Here is a 20,529-nt window from a genome sequence, read left to right on the forward strand (position 1 = left end):
ATGAAATCTTGCCATTTGCGATGACATGGATGGAACTAGAGGGTATCATGCTTAGCGAAGTAAGTCAAGCAGAGAAAGACAACTATCATATGATCTCCCTGATATGAAGAAGTGGAGATGCAACATGAGGGGGTTAAGGGGGTAGGAGAAGAATAAATGAAACAAGATGGGATTGGGAGGGAGACAAACCGTAAGTGACTCGTAATCTCACAAAACAAACTGAGGGTTGCTGGGGGAAGGGGGGTTGGGAGGGGGGGTGGGGTTATGGACATTGGGGAGGGTATGTGCTATGGTGAGCACTGTGAAGTGTGTAAACCTGGCAATTCACAGACCTGTACCCCTGGGGCTAATAATACATTATATGTTTATAAAAAATAAAAATTAAAAAAAAATTACACTTGAAGAAGAAAAAATTACACTTGAAAGAATAAATATAGCCATCTGGGAAATGTTTATAATCTAAAGTGAAAAGAAATAAAAGTCTATATACACAATGAATATAACTGTGAACATATACATATGATTAGAAACAAATATTCAAAAGCCAGTCGTCCTTGTGGGATTTACAGTGAACTTTTCTCCATTTTGGAAAGCCTCTAGTGCTAAACTCCTTGTATTTCTTTACATGACCCTTTAAAAATATTACGATTCTTTCATATCTGACAATGTGAACTCACTATGTCTCTCTTAAATTGGATCCTTAAAATCCATCATTCAGTCAGAAATTCTGGTTCTTCGTCCCATCATCACCTTGGATTTTTCCTTTCCCGCCTACTTACCACCTACTCCAGTGCCAGTCACTGCGGCTCCTGCTTCTCTCCCTATCGGCTCGGGGCACGTGGGTGCACCTGTCTGCACAGCGTTGCTAAGGACCCTTCCCTATTGCTGCAATCTGATTCACATCCTCAGGACTTCTCGCTTAGGCTCTTACAATTAAGCTAGTTTACCAGTGCCTCTGACTCAGGCCTTTTGACTTCAGACCATCCTGCAAAGCCCTTCCTTCTTCCTGTGCACCTTCAACATCTAACACTCAGCTCTGGAAGTGTCCCTTTCCCGCTTCCTCTGACCAGGTCCTAGAGAATCTCCCTCAACCTAACATTCCAGCCTCATGGCTTACCCACCTTCAGGAATCCCAGTTTAAGCCTACACTTTCTTTTTTTTTCTTTTTTTTTTTTAAAGGTTTTATTTATTTATTTGACAGAGAGAAATCACAAGTAGATAGAGAGGCAGGCAGAGAGAGAGAGAGGGAAGCAGGCTCCCTGCTGAGCAGAGAGCCCGATGCGGGACTCGATCCCAGGACTCTGAGATCATGACCTGAGCCGAAGGCAGCGGCCCAACCCACTGAGCCACCCAGGCGCCCCAAGCCTACACTTTCTAATCCACGGGGCTTTTCTCCTCCACCAAGAATGCCCGCCTTCCCCCAAAAATTGTCTTAATTCTGTACACCCACCTTTCAAACTTCCACTCAAATAGTATCCCCGCCTTGAAATGCTGATCTACCCAGCTCAATGTAGTTTCTCCTGAATTTTTCCAACTCCACTTCTATGACAACATACACAAATACTTTGAATTATGGTAAATATCATGATCTCTTTCCAATTAGTTTATGAGCACTTGCCTTTGAATGCATGGCTTTTGACCCTACAAAGTTTTATATATTGCTGGTAATGAAAATACATTCACGGAACAAACCAATGCAAATAAATCTAAAAGAAAACAAATCAAAAGGCTCAATGAATTATCTTTTTCTAGGTTAGTCTGTAACAAACTTATTTTGACCTAATCTCACAGCTGATGGTTTAAGAAGTAAATTTCATGAGCACATCCCAGATAACACCTTTACTCCTTCCTTCTCTTTTCTTCTCAGACTCTCCCTAGATGGGCACCTCATCTCAGATAGTTTCTGCTCATATATACTCAAGGCTTTTGATAATATCATAAACAATGCTTGTAGACATGACCAACGAAGTTCCACAAGATAGTATTTAAAGGGCTAAAGCCAACTTGATTCTCTATATGTGAAACATTTAACAATTAATAATTATAAAGCTCTTCTAGAATATCCAAATCATATGAATTGTGCCTAGTAGGATGGAACTGAAATTTATTGGTGTAAATGGTGGGGTGTTTTCTGTAGACTGTGGAATCATGGCAAATGGTTAGGACCCGAAATAATATGTAGGTGTACAACTGATAAATCAGAATTTACAGAATTCTTCTTTGAAGCTACAATTCAACAATAGTAAATATGATGAAGTCCTTATTTAGAAATCAGAAATATATGATGAAATACACATTCTTCCATTATGACAAAAGAAAATTACATTATAGGCTGTATAGAGGGCAGGACTATAGAGGAAGAAAAGAGATAGGAAGAAGAAACTCCTAAAGCAAAGATATTTCTAATGTTCTGGTTCATAATTCTAATGAGTTTAGAGGGATTCATTTTATTATTATGCTACACATCTTCTTTTCTAATAATTGTAACAACAATGAAAGCTAACACCAACCCCAATACTGCATTGTTACAAGTACTTATTTCATATTAACTCACTGAAGGCACAACTCCAGGAGGTATGCATCATCATTTTTCACATTTTACAGATCAGAAAATTGAGGAACAGAGAAGCACCTTTCCCAAGGTCATCAGGTGTTCTAGCTCCAGAACTGTGCCCTTACCACTCTCCTACCAGGTATTTTGAAACAAAGAAAAAGTAACAAGAAGTTTAAAAACAATAGAGCCTAATGATGGTTTCATAGGACAGTTACCCTCTGCCATCTCTTACTCCCACAGACACACTTGGCCACTTAAGTGTTCCTCAGGGGATTCTATCCACTGCAAGAGAGTGTTCTTCTTTCATTAGGTTCCATTATTTTTCAGAAGCTGTAGGACTCACACTGACCTTGCAGTTTACTCAAATACAAGTCTGAGAAGTTTTCTTCTGTACCCATCCAATAGCACACATCTGGAGACCAGATCAAGTCCCAGCCTTGCTACAAAGTCTTTGCAGAAAAATATAAATAGCTGAAAAAGTAACCCTGCTACTGACCACTGTGTAAGCCCAGACAAGTAACTGAACGATTACAGCTTCAATTTACCTACAAAAAGAAGGATATGATGATATGTGAACTTACTTCCATTCTAAAGTGTGAATCTGTGTTAATCCTTCTCATTTGTGAACTCACACAGGTTAATTATCTATCATCATAAATTTCATTCCTTTTGCTTGTTGCTTACCCTCATGGTCAAACTTTCACCTCTCCATCTGTCAATAACTAAGTTAACAAGCAATTAGTTAGCCATATGCCAGATGCTCTGGTTGGCACTAAAAGGATAAAAACAATACTAAAACATGTAATTAGTTTTCACTAACTAGTGAACTTTTCCAGTTATGCCTGGACCAATAGTTAAGGAGTAACCATTTGGAGAGATTATAATGTGCATTTTCCCCAAAGGGCCCACTGTAGGTAGTCCCCTGGGCCTTGGCTAAACTCCTACCTCCCTGAACACAAGGCCACCCTCTTCTGCCCCTGACAGAAGAAAGGTAACAGAGGGGATGATGGGCCAGCTGCCTCTTGGGAAAATATGCCAGACTGTAATCCCCATGTGACATGTGATTGTGGAAGACTGCCAGTTATTGTTCAACATTGTCCCCTTTGTTTTCAAGAACAGAACTCTGGACACATCGCTGCCCCAATAAAGACTACACTTCCCAGGCATCCTTATGATGGAAAGTTGCCATACATCCATGGCCAATAGGTTGTAAGCAGAAGTATCCTCTTGCCAGGTGGCTGGAGTGTGAACCACTGACTGAGGATGGGACACCATCATGGACCACAAAATTCCAGAAACAAGGATTTTAGAGCATGAGGTCCAGCCAATAATGACCTAAGTCTGTGAAAAAATGAAAATAAGCCTCTGCCCTGTGAACTGAACTCTAATTAATACAACAATCTTTTCTTCCCTTTCTCCAGGCTTATCCTCTTGTCTGATTCTTTATGCTTTAGATGTCATTTTATTTGCTTATTTAAATTCAATTAGCCACCAGCATTAGTTTCAGATGTAGTGTTCAATAATTCATCAGTTGGGTATAACACCCAGGCTCATCTCCTCATGTTAAATGTTATTTATTTTAAATGTCACTTAAGAATAGCCTTCTCTGTCATCCTCTTCATCTGTCCTCCATCAGGCACTATTAGAAATATACTTTTAGGTCCCTAGATTTTTCTATCCTCGTGTTCATCACAATATATGTGTACTTACGTGTTAATTGATTTCTATCTCCATTGCTAACCTCCAAACAGACCCTGTTTCTGTTTGGTTTTGGTTTCATTTTCTTCACCAAAGATCTTTTGTGGCTTGCATAGTGCTTGGCGCACAAGAAACAATAAAATATTTGAGGAATAAATGACTGAAACAATCGAAGGATCTCCCTACTTTACTAGAAACTGTGGACCATCCACAGTGAACAGTGAAGGCCTCTCTATCTGTACTTGCTTAATAAAAATTATGAGGAAAATCTGTAAAAACACTTAGCAGAACTGTTCTCAGATGTATTCAAATGGCATGGCATTGGAAATTGTGGCACTTAAAAAAATAGATAATGTGAAAATATCTTCATCTCAAAAATAATGCATACTATTGAAAGGAAAATTGTATTTCTAAGGTTTCAGTGTTTGCTTCTTACTTCTTCATATATTTTTATTGTCTCTCTGAGGCAGTCATAGTGGAGAGTAAAGAAACCTGGGAGAAAAACTTAGTAAGAATTTTATCAGTGTGTCTACAAAGTGGGAAAAGAGGATCATCATTCAGTCTTAGCAGCAGGAAAATGGGTGGTTTAAGAACCATTTACTTAGCAGATCCACATATTTTACAAACTCCTCTGCATTAATTACAGAAATAATATGTTTGTAAATAAGTCAGAACAATCTCTAGCAATGGTACATTAAAATTAAATGGTTTTTATCAAATCCTGGATTTTTCCTTAATACCAGAGATTGCTGCAGATCTTCTAAATTGTCTCAGTAGCTTTAGACTAAGAAGGGATTTCTCCTTGTTACGAGAGGGGAAGACAATTTAACCATTTCATCCTGAAGCTGCACTAATGATCGTTTCTCACATGAGGCACTCCGGAAGACCCACTGCCCAGAGTCATGGGCATCAAAGCTAACCATTGGATAAAGAGCCAGAATGAGACTCCTCCATTAGGACATGACGGAGAGGAATTTAGAAACAGTCCCTTTATTTGGTCTGCTTCTTTCTCCCAGACCAAGGCACTGACTGCCTTGTTGGTACATAATTTAAAAGCACGCTCTCCTTCTCACTGTAAGACCAGAGTTCTAAATGGACACCTTAGGTCTATCTCTACGGCCATCAGCTCTTTCTCCATCTGTATTTTCTGTAGAAAAATACCTCAACATTAAATGACATGCTCTTTCCCTCCCCCCAACCTGATCTCAATCTCGATCCTTCTCTATCTTACACACACACACACACACACACACACACAGCCATTAGCTAATTTGGTGGAAAGACATTGATTCTTCTTCAAACTTGAATCTAGGTCTTGAAACTAGTAAGAGAATGTATGGTCACGGAGGATGCCGAAACCCACAGGGTTCTGAGCCACTATTAGCTTTGCCCCTTACCAGCCTGTGACTGAACTTTTCTATTCGATTCTCTTTCGAATAGGGATAGTGCTAACACCCATGCGCCTTTTAGAATAGACTCAGAAGGCAAGTGACCTGACCCTCTGTTTAAGAGCGTAAGTTTGACCTCCAGCGGCATTACAGGGCAAACACTGGCCCCGCCATTTGACTAGATGTATGACCTGAGTGTGAACGTACGGTATTGACCAGTGCATCTGATGCACAGTAAATATCAAATTATCAACCCCTGTCATTTCTCCTTGAAAAATTGTGAAGGATCCCACCAGTATCATTTCTATCACCAAAAGACACACCCAAAGAAAAACATCTAATAACAACACATCCATCAGATGCTTTCTCAGTATCCATTATCACATCCTTCCTTATCCACAAAGCCGGCTGCCTCCCTCAGATAGGCTGCACACATCTCTGACACATTTCTAGAGGCAGAAGGCCAGCCACAGTTCCCTTCAGTTTTAAAGACTCAGCCAGCTGTATCAGCTAATAACCTCTCTAAAGGTTATCTATCAGGAAGAAGGGGAAAAAAAAGTCCTAATTGTTCTAGTCAGAGATGTCATTAGTTATGTACCCGGCTCCTGGGGAGTCTGCGTGGCATTTACCCAAATGGCACCCACCATGGGAAAATGTTACCAAAGCAGGCAAGTGTTTAACCTAAATATTAAGTAGTTCCCTGCTTTCTGTTAATCCCTTACTAAGATAATCTATCTTCAGAGAAACCTTCTTTCTGATTCTACAGTCCTGATCCTTGATTTGCTCAAGCTGTAAAATTTTTATTTGGATTCCATGGCTGTTTCCATAAATCATAATAAAAATAAAATTTTTATTTGGAAACATGGCTGTTTCCATAAATCCAAATTGCCTCTTCTCCCCCTTTTGTTAGACAGTCAAACCATGCAGAACAGATCTTAGACTAAGTGATCTAACCTCACTCTGATTTAATTTGTCAGGAGCAAGCATCACTGATTTCTTTTCTTTAACCCTCCGGTTGAAAGTCTAGGGCCTTCTTTCCAAACGAGAACACTACCTTTGGAATCTTGAGTCTCATTATTAGACAGTTTGTTTAATCTCTGGGAGACTTCAAAGAGGAAGCCATATTATTTTCTCTCCAGGAATTTAATACAAGCGCTCCACACTCTTAAGAGTGTGACAGGGTTCAATTTCTCATGTTTACAAACACTACCAGAGAGCAACGTGTGAGTAAAATGCATGGCATAGCTTCTTAAAAAAAATGGCACCTGGGGTTTGTCATAAAAATGGGCTCTGCTGTGGTGAGACAGACATAAATAAAAAATGAATGGTGTGGCTTTATCGCTCCTGAATAACATCCCGGTATCTGAAAATGCCTACCATATCTCACTTTAAAAGATTTTATAGTACCTGCAAAATATTTATATAAAATGGATTTTTATAGGAGATGCCTAGTTTAGATCATTTATCATGAGGATGAGTTATATAAAGCATCAAGAATAAATATACCCTTCCTGTGTAATGGGGATCGAGCTTTTCCTTGAGGGCTCATCCAATTCTTTCTTTTGGCGAGAACAAGTGGCAAAACCATTTTAATATGGTAATGATATTAGCAAAACCAGGATGTATTGGTGAGTTTTTAGTTGGGCCATTACAAGTAGGATAGCACCCAAAAGAAAAGGGCACACACTTCTAAAGGTGACTGAAGTTACTGCAGAAATTTATCCTGCATAGAGAAAGGGTATAAACACTATTATTATTTCTAAGCCAGAAATGCTATAATTTGGGTATGTCTTTATACCCAAATAATTTAAATGTCAGAAATAAGTAATGATCATGGAACCTTCCCTCGTGGACTCTCACGCTTGGACCCCCAGCTCTGGAGATGCACTTGAGGCTAATAATAGCACTTGAGCGTATCGTTAGTTATCTTGTCTAAAAAGGTTTGTCTCAAAAGAAAGTAACTGAAGGCCAAGTTTGTTGTAAACTGAAGTATTTTTTTCCCCACTCCCAATGTTTAAATGGTTAAAATGATTAATAGCATAAGGCAAAGGCCCTTCTCTTTTTAAGCATTTTGGAAATCTAATTTTAAAGAATGGCAGGCCAAATTACTGTTTTCTTCTTGTCTGACAATGCCTGATTTCTTCCTGAACATTAATGTCAAATTCTATCATAGTGTCATTAGAAAGTCCATTAAGATATGCTTTCCAGGATTTCCAGTAGAGTTAACATGTGTCAACTTCTGTCCTCAGCAAGGCTAGCAGAAGGCACTGCTGGGCTGGAATGAGGAAGCAGGCCTAAATTTTCAAAACAGGTGTTACTCTTGACATAACCATTAAGCATCCTGCTTCTCTAAGACTTGTAGAAGAACGGGCACTTTCTCCTTCTATTTCCAGAAGAATGCGAGTCTGTGGAGTGTGTGTCTCCTTGTGACACCACAGCTCACCCTCCAGTACACGGAGACCTAATACTACAAGAACAACTCAACAGACTGATCTTGGAAGCCACAAAAGTTAACATGGCAGCGAGCCTTGTCTGTCTCTCAACAGCGGCATGGAGGAAGTAGAGAAGTCAAATAAGTTCTAGAAAAGGTTGCTCTTCAGTTCCTATGAATGCTCAGCTGCCAAATGGATGTCAGAGGACAAGGCAAAACTGAATCAGAGAGAGTTAAAGACGAATGAGATCTTCGGGGGATTCTCAATGTTTACTTTAAGAATAGTCCTAGGGGCACCTGGGTGGCTCAGAAGGTTAAGCATGTGGTTTTGGCTTAGGTCATGATCCCGGGGTCCTGGGATCGAGCCCTGAATCAGGCTCCCTGCTCAGTGGGGAGTCTGCTTCTCCCTCTTCCCCACTTCATTTGTGCTCTCTTTCCCTTTCTCTCAAATAAAGAGTGTTTAAAAAAAATAATGTTCCTAGACGCACCCACTGAGACTATGACTCAGCACCCGCAGGTGGGAAGTAGTAGGCATATGCCAACACTTGTAAAGCACTGGCTTTATGCCAGATATTGTGCTAAGTTCTTTACAAATATCACTCATTTAATCCTTGCAACAATCCTGTTGGGTACGTGCTATTATTTCCCCCATTTTATAGATGAGGAGACCAAGGCACAGAGAGGTTAAGGAATCTACCTGAGGACATCCATCTGAAAAGTGAATCAGCTGCTTCAGAGTCTCAGCTCGTCATCACTGCACTGAAATTACCTGTCAGCTATGGGCTATGCTGAGGCCCAGGGCACTGAGAAAATATCATGACTGAAATCATCTTCTCTGAATGGAGAAACTGAAACCCAGAGGAGTGAATTCTCTTACCCGAGACAAAAATCCTTCAATGCATTTCCAGGAAGAAATCAACCATTCTAGGACACCAACTATTCTTAAATATTCCTCTACACTTATTCCTCCAGGAGAAAATGAATAGATGGCGTTATTAAAAGCCAGCGCACTGGTTCCAGCTGTGTTGCTCTGACTGAGGTGCTGTTCTGGGGCAGAGATTTCCATCCTCTGCAGCTCAATTCATTGTTCATTCACAGGATAAGACACATTCCAGAGTCGGCATAAGGGACTCCCAAAAGGGAGGGCAAAGGGAAAGGGGAGGGAGAGGTGCCATCCCCCAAAGTGGTAACTGAAATGGGGGAGATAATGTTCCCATAATTTGATAATAGACAAGAAAGATGGGATTCTAATGTAGTTCCCCAAGTTGGTCTTCCTGACCTTAAACTGCCTATTTCTAAAGCCTTAGAATATGTGAAAACATCATTTGATCACTGCTTTGTTTTAACATAAATAGGCAGCAGAATACCCAGAATGACCAGATCTAAAAACTGGACCTACTCCCGTGCATTCTCTTAAAAAGTGACAAAGACATTACCTAATAACATTGGATGTGCAGGATCAAGCCAAAAATCATATAGATTTACTGAAATTCTATTTTTTTACCTAGTTATCATTTCTGTTCAACAATCCAGGTAATTCTGGGGGACCATAAGCAAGAATAACCATATATTCCAAATGAAAAGGGAGCTGGCATCACCACAATATGGAGGCATTTCTAGGCTAACAGTGAGAGGTTGGGGGGGGGGTCAGTCTGTTCCCATCCCAGTGACGCAAACCAGCAGCCACGTCAAACCAACCTTCATCACTTCCACCTGCAGGTCTTCATTGAGGGAAGGCGTCACTTTCACAGCGTTCAGGATCTGATTGAGCAGCTGCTTCTCATCAGAGTCTGTTTCCATGGATACAAACCTCTCTTCTGACAGAAGCTTCTGTAAAGAGGCACAAGGCAATGATCACAGACAGGCTTTCCCCTGCTGCCATAGTCTGTTGTATCTTAGTATGTCCTGAGGATAATTTTTCGTACTCAGGAGCCCTGTCGGTGGAGGCCATTTGGAAAGAACTCATGCTACATGCCAACAAACAAGGACAAATGCATCAAACCTTTTGCACAGTCTGCGCAAAGACTTTTTTTTTTTTTAAAGATTTTATTTATCCATTTGACAGAGAGAGAGATCACAAGTAGGCAGAGCAGTGGGGAGAGAGAGAGGGGAAAGCAGATTCCCCGCTGAGCAAGGAGCCGGACATGGGGCTCGATCCTAGGACCCTGAGATCATGACCTGAGCTGAAGGCAGAGGCTTTAACCCATTGAGCCACCCAGGCGCCCTGAGCAAAGACTTTTTGCTGCTGTTAGAGAATTCATTCTAAATAACATGGCGACCATACAAGTTGTGTGGTTGGTGGGGACAGAGGATGAATGTGCCCATTGCCATCTAGCACCTAATCAAAGTCACATTCACACATAACCCTTTCTGAAAATAGATTTGTCATAGGAAAGGAGAAGGTCTTGTAAACAACAAGTTCATTTTTCAGATATTTCCTAACGTGAACAATCATTTACCCAAGAAGCATTCATGAACTCACAAATCTTAATGTGTTTCCATCAGAAAGTGAATCCCACAAAAACTAAAATGAGATGTTCACTTTCATGAGGTCTCTCAGGAGATACTATATGTCACAGCTCTTTTTGGTGAGGGGACAACTCTCATTTTTCATAAAATTCTTAGATTGTACAAAAACCCTCCCTAGAACTCCTACTCCTTCATCTTTTTCCTGGAGCCATAAGACTAAGCTAAAATTTCAGAAGTCAACTGTGAAGCCCCCTAAGTCTTTTCTTCTCCATATTAAACCTCCTGGGGTATCTTCAAATGGTCCTGGTGTAAGATAGCTTCACAGATGCTCTCCTGCTTAAAAATGAGGCCTCTGGAGTGACTGTCACACTTGAAGGGGTGGTCTGACATTAAAGAATTATGCAACCAAGACTGGTCCCTAAGGTACACTCTGAACTTCGGGTGATTAAGATCTGTCACTGTTGGTTGATCCCTGGTTAAAAAAATACACACACGGGGCGCCTGGGTGGCTCAGTGGGTTAAGCCACTGCCTTCGGCTCAGGTCATGATCTCAGGGTCCTGGGCTCGAGTTCCGCATCGGGCTCTCTGCTCAGCAGGGAGCCTGCTTCCCTCTCTCTCTCTGCCTGCCTCTCCGACTACTCAAATAAATAAATAAATAAATAAAATAAAATCTTTTAAAAAACACACACACACACATACACATACACCATTCTGGTGAGTGATAATGGGGGAGGCTAGGCATGGGTGGGCATAGGGGGCATATGGGAAATTTCCATACCTTTTTCTCAATTTTATTGTAAATCTAAAACTGCTCTTTAAAAAAAAAAAATCTTAAAAATGTTTAAGATGGCAGAAGGGAAAGACAAAAATAAATGGGGTCTTTGGTGGCACCATTGAGCGGTCACACCCAAACCAGAAATGCCTGCCTCTAGAATTCTAGTTAAGTGAGATAATTAAATGTGTTTATTGCTTAAAACCAAAATCTGAAAAACAGCAATGCCTAACTTTAATTATATTCTCAGATCAAATGAGCTTAGTTGTAAGTCACAGTGCATTCGAGGCTGACTCACCCTGAAATCCCTAATTCTCATTCGCAAGGGCTGCAATTAAGCTATTCTATTTGAGACCCTAGTGTAGGATTTTATATTTATTCCTGTTAAATCTGTCCTCATCCCATTCCGCATATGCTTGCAGCCAAGAACCTTTGAAATTCTGACTCATCCTGTGTAAGGACTCCCTCTTTCAGTGGAATGTCACTGTAGATCCAGAAAATAAGTTCTTCAAACCTTCTCAGGACTCCCTGACACTTGTTCACATCCTCTCAAAAGAGATCCCCCCCACCACCACACTGTCACACAGTGCATGCCAGGCACCCCGGAGTTAAATTTATATACGCACGTGTTTTTACTTGACGTGATAAGGACTGGAAAGTCCTGCAAGATTGCGAAAGTTCAGAGGAAGTACATACAGGGTGGCAAGAGGAAGGCTCTTCCTCTTGCTGGGACCGCCCAGCAAGTCCCTGGAGTTAAAGTGATAGAGCAAGCCCGTGCAAACATGGTTCTGTAAGGTTGGAGTGTTTGGGAGTTAAAAAAGTAAACGGGGGGGGGGGGGAGGGTGTGCACCAGGGTGCCTCTGTTGGTGAAGTGGCTGACTGTTGATTTTGGTGCAGGTCATGATCACAGGGTCGTAGGATCAAGTCCGATAACAGGCTCCAGGCTGAGCAGGGAGTCTGCTCAAGATTCTCTTTCTCCTTCTCCCTGCCCCCTGCCCCAACTCTGCTCTCTCTCTCTCTCAAATAAATAAATAAATAAATAAATAAATCTTTAAAAAAAAAAAAAGGGAAATCTGTACATTTTCCTAGAGAAAAGGGAACATACATAGCAGGTCGAAATAAACTCCCATTCACACCCATGGTTGGCCCAATCATGTCAGAGAAAGCAAAGAGTTTTTAATATCACTTACAATGTTTAAAAAGGTCTAATACTAATGCATATTAAAACACATTATCTAATTTCAATCCACTAGAGAAAGAAGAGCCATAGTCTTTTCATTCTTTCATATGTATGAGAAAGACACTTAGAGGATGAAATAGCACATGCTAATGTGAAAAGACATCTGACAAATACCACCAATCCACGGCCACCCTGAACAAACCCCACAGGCCTGTCACTTAAGAACTAAGTCACTTAAAAGCCAATATATTATATAGTCATCACCTTCACACTGTTGGAATCAGACCTATTCTAGACGGTGTAAACTACGAATGAACAAACGCTCAGAGAAGGAAAGTCCTTAACCAATCTGACTTTTCTGATTAGGCTAAATTTTTTCCCCCTCCCATTCTTGCTCTGGAAACAAAACGCATGAATTTGTTCACCAACCTAACTGTAAAATAGAAAACAAGACAAAATCTTTCCAGTTTACTATTAATTCTCCTTCCACGGAACCAAAGATGCTGAATGTACATAAGATTTGGATTGGTATAGAACTTAAGGTGTCTCTCTTGGGATCCTTTGTCCTCCTAAAGGTGGACGTCCCCTGAAGTATTTCATTTCTGTGTGAGCTTAGCTGGGAATCAGTGGCAGACAAGAAACGCTCAACAGTCTAATGCTGTGTCCCAAGAAATGCTGGTAAATATATGAAAATTCGGTTATCCTCTGTGGTTATTACCTAGTTCAATCAAATTGTAGTCCAGGTCTTTAAACAGCTATTATTTAAAATGTTACTTATTTGCTCTTTCAATGCCAAAGTAGCCTGTTCATTTCTGTCACCTGGTTGCACCCAGTGAGAGCCATACCTGTATTCCCGCCAGAGCATGTTGGGCCAGTTTCACATTCTTGGATTCCAAAGCCAACTGGAGAGGAAGCAAGCATTTCTCCCTGGCAAACACATAAATAAGGACAACATATGAGCTCAGCAAAGCTGGCAGTCAAGTGATACAATCCTTATGCATACCCACTCCCAAATACTGCGACACACATACATAAAAACCATAACTGAGAATAAAAAATGCACATGGACTTAAACACACAGAAAAAAAAAAAATGAAAGAAAAAGAAAAACAAAAAAACACCTGTGCAGAAATGAGAGCATATCGGCACTTTCCTTGGCCACAGGAAGAGCCATCACAAGGACCTTCGAGCAATTGTTTTGGTGTACAAATTATTTTGTGGCAGCAGTCTCACCAGTCTGTGCTCGTGCCTTACTCTCGTAAATGTAATTGCTATACCCAGTACACCTGGGGTGAACAACTGTAGAAAGCACCATTGATATATATTACAATGTTTTGCTCATACCTCTCTCTCGTCTACAAAGTGAATGCATCACCACCACTACTTTGCTTCATCAATATAAATTGAAATTTTATTAACGTGTCAGTTTCTCTCCAACTCAAAATGTTCAGCAACCATTTATCATTTTTAAATTCACTTTTTAGTCTCCATCAGGTAGAGCTGAGTTGTGTGATGGCTTCTCCATAAACATGTTTCCAGGACAGAAATATAAATATCAGCATGTTTGACCAATGAGAGGTCCCTGGTATCATGGGAATGATGAAAAAGATGTATGTGGAGAGGTACTCAGATGTTTTAAAGCTTAAAAAAATAAGTGGGCACTAAAATATGTTAAGAACAAACCAAAAGAGCTGTTTAAAAAACCCATCGTTCTGTTAGAACATTCACTCTAAATAATTAAACAATATCCAAGAATTTTAATCAACCTATTATTTCCCCATGGAGCTACACTGGCACAACAAATGGAATGTTACTTAATTTTACCAGGATCCCCCGCCCCCACTTAAACCACAGCAACCTCATTTTTATCTGTTTTCTATTTTCAGCATAAACTGAAAGATTCATGGAGTATGAAAGCTACAGGGTGAGGCTATGGGATTTCGTCTTTGGAGAACTAAGGGTCACTGTTGTAGAGCACAATGAAACAAAAAGTTAATTATAGCTCTGATTCCTTCCTATCAGAAGGATGTCAGGCCCTGCAGCCCTGCTGCTTTTCTGTGGATCCTCCAACAGCAGCTCCACAACAGATGAAGCAAGAGTCCCAGATCATCCCTGATGCTGGCCACAAAGACAGAACAAAGACAGACTCCATTAGAGAGAACATGAGCCTTCCGAGTCCTTCTCACCTCTCCCCTCACCAACCCAGAGCTACAATAGCCATTTTTATGTGACAGTCAATTAACACTGCAGCCGTTTTTCATTAGACACATCCTGCGACAGATGGGTAAATTACTCAACTATGTTCCTTCCAGCGGCGGGGGGGGGGCAGGGGGGCTGGAATTTTGTCACTGTACCCATTACCATCAGCTTAACTACCATTATAAGGCAAACTTGGCTATGCAGTCAAGTAAAGCAGGAGTGGCTGAATTGTTCCGAAGTTTCCCCCCAACCTTTGGTTTAATCATAACCAGTTTATAAGCTGGACAAATTAACTGGAAAGGTGAATGCTGCTAAGTAGAAATAACAGGCAGATGGAGTATTAACAGAAGAACCACAGAGTCTCATCTGCAAACCCTTGAAACAAATTTCCTTCAGTATTCATTCACTGGGAAAGAACTTTCTACTCATATTTGGAGTCATATCTGCCAATGAAGGCTCAGTACCCATGAGCAAGTATGTAGGTCTAAAACCCCCATGGTCTCACAGCCCAGAGGAAGGAAAGTCTCTGCTGAGTGGCCCTGTGCTGCAAATGCGCAAATCGCACACATCACCCACCAAGGGCACCAAACAAGAGCAGAGGCCACACTCGGCAGCCACAAGGACACTCTGGAAATGCTGAACCTCATAACCTTTGGTAAGCAGCCCTGTGTTGGCATATAAGCAGCTATAGACTCCTATGGCTCTGCTGTCTTCAGAACTAGTCTGTGAAATCCTCCTTCCACTTTCTCATCTACTTCCACATTCACACCATTTGTACCACAGACCTGAGCCAAGCTGTGGACAAATGTCAGCCCCTGCCCCCCAGGGTTGTACCATGATTCTAGGGGACATCACTGTGTGGCCTGCTACCATTGCTAGTCATGGTCACCAGACAGGACTGAAAGATGTAGTGGTTCACTAGATTTGGGCTGAATTGAAAGGTATCAGTGTTTAGGGGAAAGAATCACATAGACCCGGATTACTTTAAATTGTATGATCTCAAGATACTTAATTCTGTTGGCTCTTACTTCCCAATCCAGAAAAAGGGCATCTGATGACCAATCCTACGGCGTAGCACTAAGGAGTACAAATGATGTATCAGGGGTAGGCAAACTTTTTCCATAGAGAGGCAGGTAATAAATATTTTAGGTTTTCTGTTCACGTTGTCTCTGTCCTAAGTACTCAACTCTCCCATAGTTCAAGAGCAGTCGTAGACAATACAGAAATCAATAAACATGGCTATGCCCTAATAAAAATTTACAAAAACAGGCAATGACCAGATTTGGCCTACAGACTCTAGTTTGACCAGTCCTGATACAGATAAAGGCAGCACAGATCATGATTTTCCATAGGATAATAAGATCTAATCTTGTCAGAGTATGTAGCAAGATTTTGTCCAGGATATGGAGCTAACTGTTCTGGGAGGACTTTGACAAAACCAAGTTCTCTCCTACAGAGAAATCTTTTAGGACCAAGATCTCTCTTAGTAAATACTGTGTTTTGAGAAAGGAGACGGAGTTCATCTAGGTGTGAAGCCAAGGCACTCCGTCCATCCACCCATCTATTCAACCAACATTTAATCACCAGCAAGACTCCATCAGGGTGCTCAGAAAAATCTGGCCAAAACCACAACTGATCAGATACTTGCTTTCATTTCATTCAAGGAAAGACAGAAAAAAATGAATAAAATTAGCCCTTATTTCTCTGTTTAGTGTATCTGTCACTTCAACCTTAAATAAGCATTCTTATCTGGTTTTACATTTGAGAAACTGGAGGTTCAGAGAGGTTCTCTAGCCTGCCCAAGGCTGTATAGCTAAAATCTACTGGATACAATCCAAATGGGATTTTATCCCCCAAGACCAAGTTCCTTCCAACACCTTTTAATCTCAAAAGATCAAAGCACAATTAGAATCGATCTGTTTCCTAACCTTTTCTGGATCATGAACGTATCTGGCACATGACCCTCTTCCTAGGAAAAGTACAGAAATCATGTTGAGGACTCATGACCACCCCCTGAAACGCCAACTTCACATGGATCCTAAGTTAAAAGCCCCCAACTTCAAGGGAAAGGACCCTGCCCAAAATGGCAGAAATTTTGACGGGTCAGGGAAGAGGGACAGGCTCCTTGACTGGGCTTAAGAGGTGATGTTATGCTGAGCCCTGGGGCAGAGAAGGAGGGTGTGTCTGTGTGTGACACTCTCTTCAAGATCCCAGGTTTCTTCTCCCCTCAGACCCAGCAATGCCCTAGATTAGCATCACAAGCCTCAGCTCCTGACTTCAACAGGAAATGAACACATGGGAAATGAAAGCAGCTCACAGGCACGGCTGATTTCATTGTTTGCTCTATGGTTCCATGAAAACTCCACTGTCTTAGTTTTTTTAAGTGATTTTTAACAAAAGAGAATAACAGGCCTGTTAATTGGGTCTCAGGATGAAATTTATAATGAAGTTGCAAGGTGGCACACACCCGGTCCCCTTTGCCCGTTCTGTATTAGAATAAATCATCTTTTGATCTTTCTAGATGCTGCCTCATTGGGAAACGGGCATACCAAATATTAATATTCAGTTACACTAAGTGATTATTTTTATGCACAGGCATGTGCAAGTTCCCTCTAGCCTAATTAAATAAGGGCCGTGGCCTCAGGTTCCATGTCCTGACATGCAATTATTCCTCAAAGAAGAAGAATTAGCAGTGTTGCATATGCATGTAGAACTCATCATCCCACGACACTGTGTCTGGTTGTATCAAGGAGACTAAACCTATTTCTTTTACTGTGTTGTCAAGACCATCCTTATTGGGCTGGAAGAGAGCAATGAACATGGGGCAGTTGAAATAGGTCAACAGCAGGAAGGTTAGGATTTGCCAAAAATCAATTTTCAGGGGCGCCTGGGTGGCTCAGTGGGTTAAAGCCTCTGCTTTCGGCTCAGATCATGGTCCCGGGATCCTGGGATCGAGCCCCACATCGGGCTCTCTGCTCTGCGGGGAGCCTGCTTCCTTCTCTCTCTCTGCCTGCCTCTCTGCCTACTTGCGATCTCTGTCAAATAAATAAATAAAATATTAAAAAAAAAATAAAAAAAAATCAATTTTCAATACCAACTTCAATATGAACTTGAAGTAAAACCAAATCAGTTCCTCAATGTTGGGCTGATTCTTCTTGGATGAACACAGGGACACTTTAGACTTGTAAGGTCTGCTGACTCTCCAATTCTAGGATTCTAGGATCCGAGCCATTTATTCAATAATTGCCTGAAATGCTTCATATAATAATCATGGCTCTGATGGAAAATCAGAGGCTTATATGTGCAAATGCCCATGATCACATGTTCATCTTTCCTATTTTATTTAATTACAACTTTTGAAAGTAGAGATTTAATTGCCAACAAGGTGCAGAGATAGGAGATAACCTGTTCAAGGTCCCATGTTAGTAAATGAAACAGCTGTGATTTAAACTTGGACCATATGTGTCTTCAAGACCCACAGCCTAGGCCTCCCCAGTGCCTTCACCAGTACACAGCTCCCCACCAACTGCAGCATTAAGACACATGGCTTTAAAAATAGCAGTTCAAATGATTCCCAAGTAAAAAGACTGGGGCAGGCATCAAACAAGTAATGTAAATTACCTTATTTTGAGTGACCATTGATGAAGCAATGCATTATATTTGACAGCTGGTATGTATTTATGAGAAGGTATAGACAGTTTAGATGAATGGGAAAGTGTGGCTTTAAAACCAACTGCTGAGTTCAAGCTATAGCCATCCACTTTTCCTAGTGGCCACAGACATTCCTAATTTGAGTTCAGGAGGTTTTTTTCACTGCTTCCCCTCCACCCTTGTGTGACACTTGGGACTTTATTATTCGTGTTTATGAATACCGAGGCTGTAAAGAGTTTGTATCAACACCGATGAATTCTCATTGACTAAGGTTCGCCAGGGCCAATTTTATGGAACCAATTGGAATTTAATTGGTTCCTTAATTCACTTCCTCTGCTGTGCTGTTAAATAGGTTTCCATTGTATCATGATTTTCATTTCTATTTTAATAAAATTATTTTTATCAGTATCAATCTTTTATATTTCATACCAAAGATTAGATTCACCCTCTAGGAACTTCTTTAGGCCCTATGAATGCGACTATATGCAACTTAAAATTCCTTCTCTCCTGCAGCCCTTCAAGATTTCTTAGCAAGCCTCCTGCAATTATTAAGTTGAGCACATGAAATTACCATTTTTGTATCACATTGACTGATTTGCGGATGTTGAACCAACCTTGCAGCCCTGGAATAAATCCCACTTGGTCGTGGTGAATAATCTTTTTAATGTACTGTTGAATCCTATTGGCTAGTATTTTGTTGAGTATTTTCGCATCTGTGTTCATCAAGGATATCGGTCTATAGCTCTCTTTTTTGGTGGGATCCTTGTCTGGTTTTGGGATCAAGGTGATGCTGGCCTCATAAAATGAGTTTGGAAGTTTTCCTTCCATTTCTATTTTTTGGAACAGTTTCAGGAGAATAGGAATTAGTTCTTCTTTAAATGTTTGGTAGAATTCCCCCGGGAAGCCGTCTGGCCCTGGGCTTTTGTTTGTTTGGAGATTTTTAATGACTGTTTCTATCTCCTTACTGGTTATGGGTCTGTTCAGGCTTTCTATTTCTTTCTGGTTCAGTTGCGGTAGTTTATATGTTTCTAGGAATGCATCCATTTCTTCCAGATTGTCAAATTTATTGCCGTAGAGTTGCTCATAGTATGTTCTTATAATAGTTTGTATTTCTTTGGTGTTAGTTGTGATCTCTCCTCTTTCATTCATGATTTTATTTATTTGGGTCCTTTCTCTTTTCTTTTTGATAAGTCGGGCCAGGGGTTTATCAATCTTATTAATTCTTTCAAAGAACCAGCTCCTAGTTTCGTTGATTTGTTCTATTGTTTTTTTGGTTTCTATTTCATTGATTTCTGCTCTGATCTTTATGATTTCTCTTCTCCTGCTGGGCTTAGGGTTTCTTTCTTGTTCTTTCTCCAGCTCCTTTAGGTGTAGGGTTAGGTTGTGTACCTGAGACCTTTCTTGTTTCTTGAGAAAGGCTTGTACCGCTATATATTTTCCTCTCAGGACTGCCTTTGTTGTGTCCCACAGATTTTGAACCGTTGTATTTTCATTATCATTTGTTTCCATGATTTTTTTCAATTCTTCTTTAATTTCCCGGTTGACCCATTCATTCTTTAGAAGGATACTGTTTAGTCTCCATGTATTTGGGTTCTTTCCAAACTTCCTTTTTTGTGGTTGAGTTCTAGCTTTAGAGCATTGTGGTCTGAAAATATGCAGGGAATGATCCCAATCTTTTGATACCGGTTGAGTCCTGATTTAGGACCGAGGATGTGATCTATTCTGGAGAATGTTCCATGTGCACTAGAGAAGAATGTGTATTCTGTTGCTTTGGGATGAAATATTCTGAATATATCTGTGATGTCCATCTGGTCCAGTGTGTCATTTAAGGCCTTTATTTCCTTGCTGATCTTTTGCTTGGATGACCTGTCCATTTCAGTGAGGGGAGTGTTAAAGTCCCCTACTATCATTGTATTATTGTTGATGTGTTTCTTTGATTTTGTTATTAATTGGTTTATATAGTTGGCTGCTCCCACATTGGGGGCATAGATATTTAAAATTGTTAAATCTTCTTGTTGGACAGACCCTTTGAGTATGATATAGTGTCCTTCCTCATCTCTTATTATAGTCTTTGGCTTAAAATCTAATTGATCTGATATAAGGATTGCCACTCCTGCTTTCTTCTGATGTCCATTAGCATGGTAAATTCTTTCCACCCCCTCACTTTAAATCTGGAGGTGTCTTCGG

General features: G+C 40.7%; 1 protein-coding gene across 5 annotated transcripts in view; it reads right to left on the reverse strand.

Annotated features, from left to right (window-relative positions):
* ARFGEF3 (ARFGEF family member 3) overlaps positions 1–20,529 on the reverse strand; it is a 184,895-nt gene that overhangs the window by 122,189 nt on the left and 42,177 nt on the right. For all 5 annotated transcript variants that reach the window (XM_004740298.3, XM_004740297.3, XM_004740296.3 and 2 more), the window contains exons 3-4: positions 13,338–13,419; positions 9,770–9,901 (exon numbers count right to left, since the gene is read on the reverse strand). In XM_004740298.3, the coding sequence (XP_004740355.1) occupies positions 9,770–9,901; positions 13,338–13,419 (214 nt within the window). The remainder of the gene's footprint in view (positions 1–9,769; positions 9,902–13,337; positions 13,420–20,529) is intronic.

This window comes from Mustela putorius, unplaced genomic scaffold (assembly GCF_011764305.1).
Source record: "Mustela putorius furo isolate JIRA1106 unplaced genomic scaffold, ASM1176430v1.1 tig00003863_pilon_pilon_pilon, whole genome shotgun sequence".
Taxonomy (NCBI): domain Eukaryota; kingdom Metazoa; phylum Chordata; class Mammalia; order Carnivora; family Mustelidae; genus Mustela; species Mustela putorius.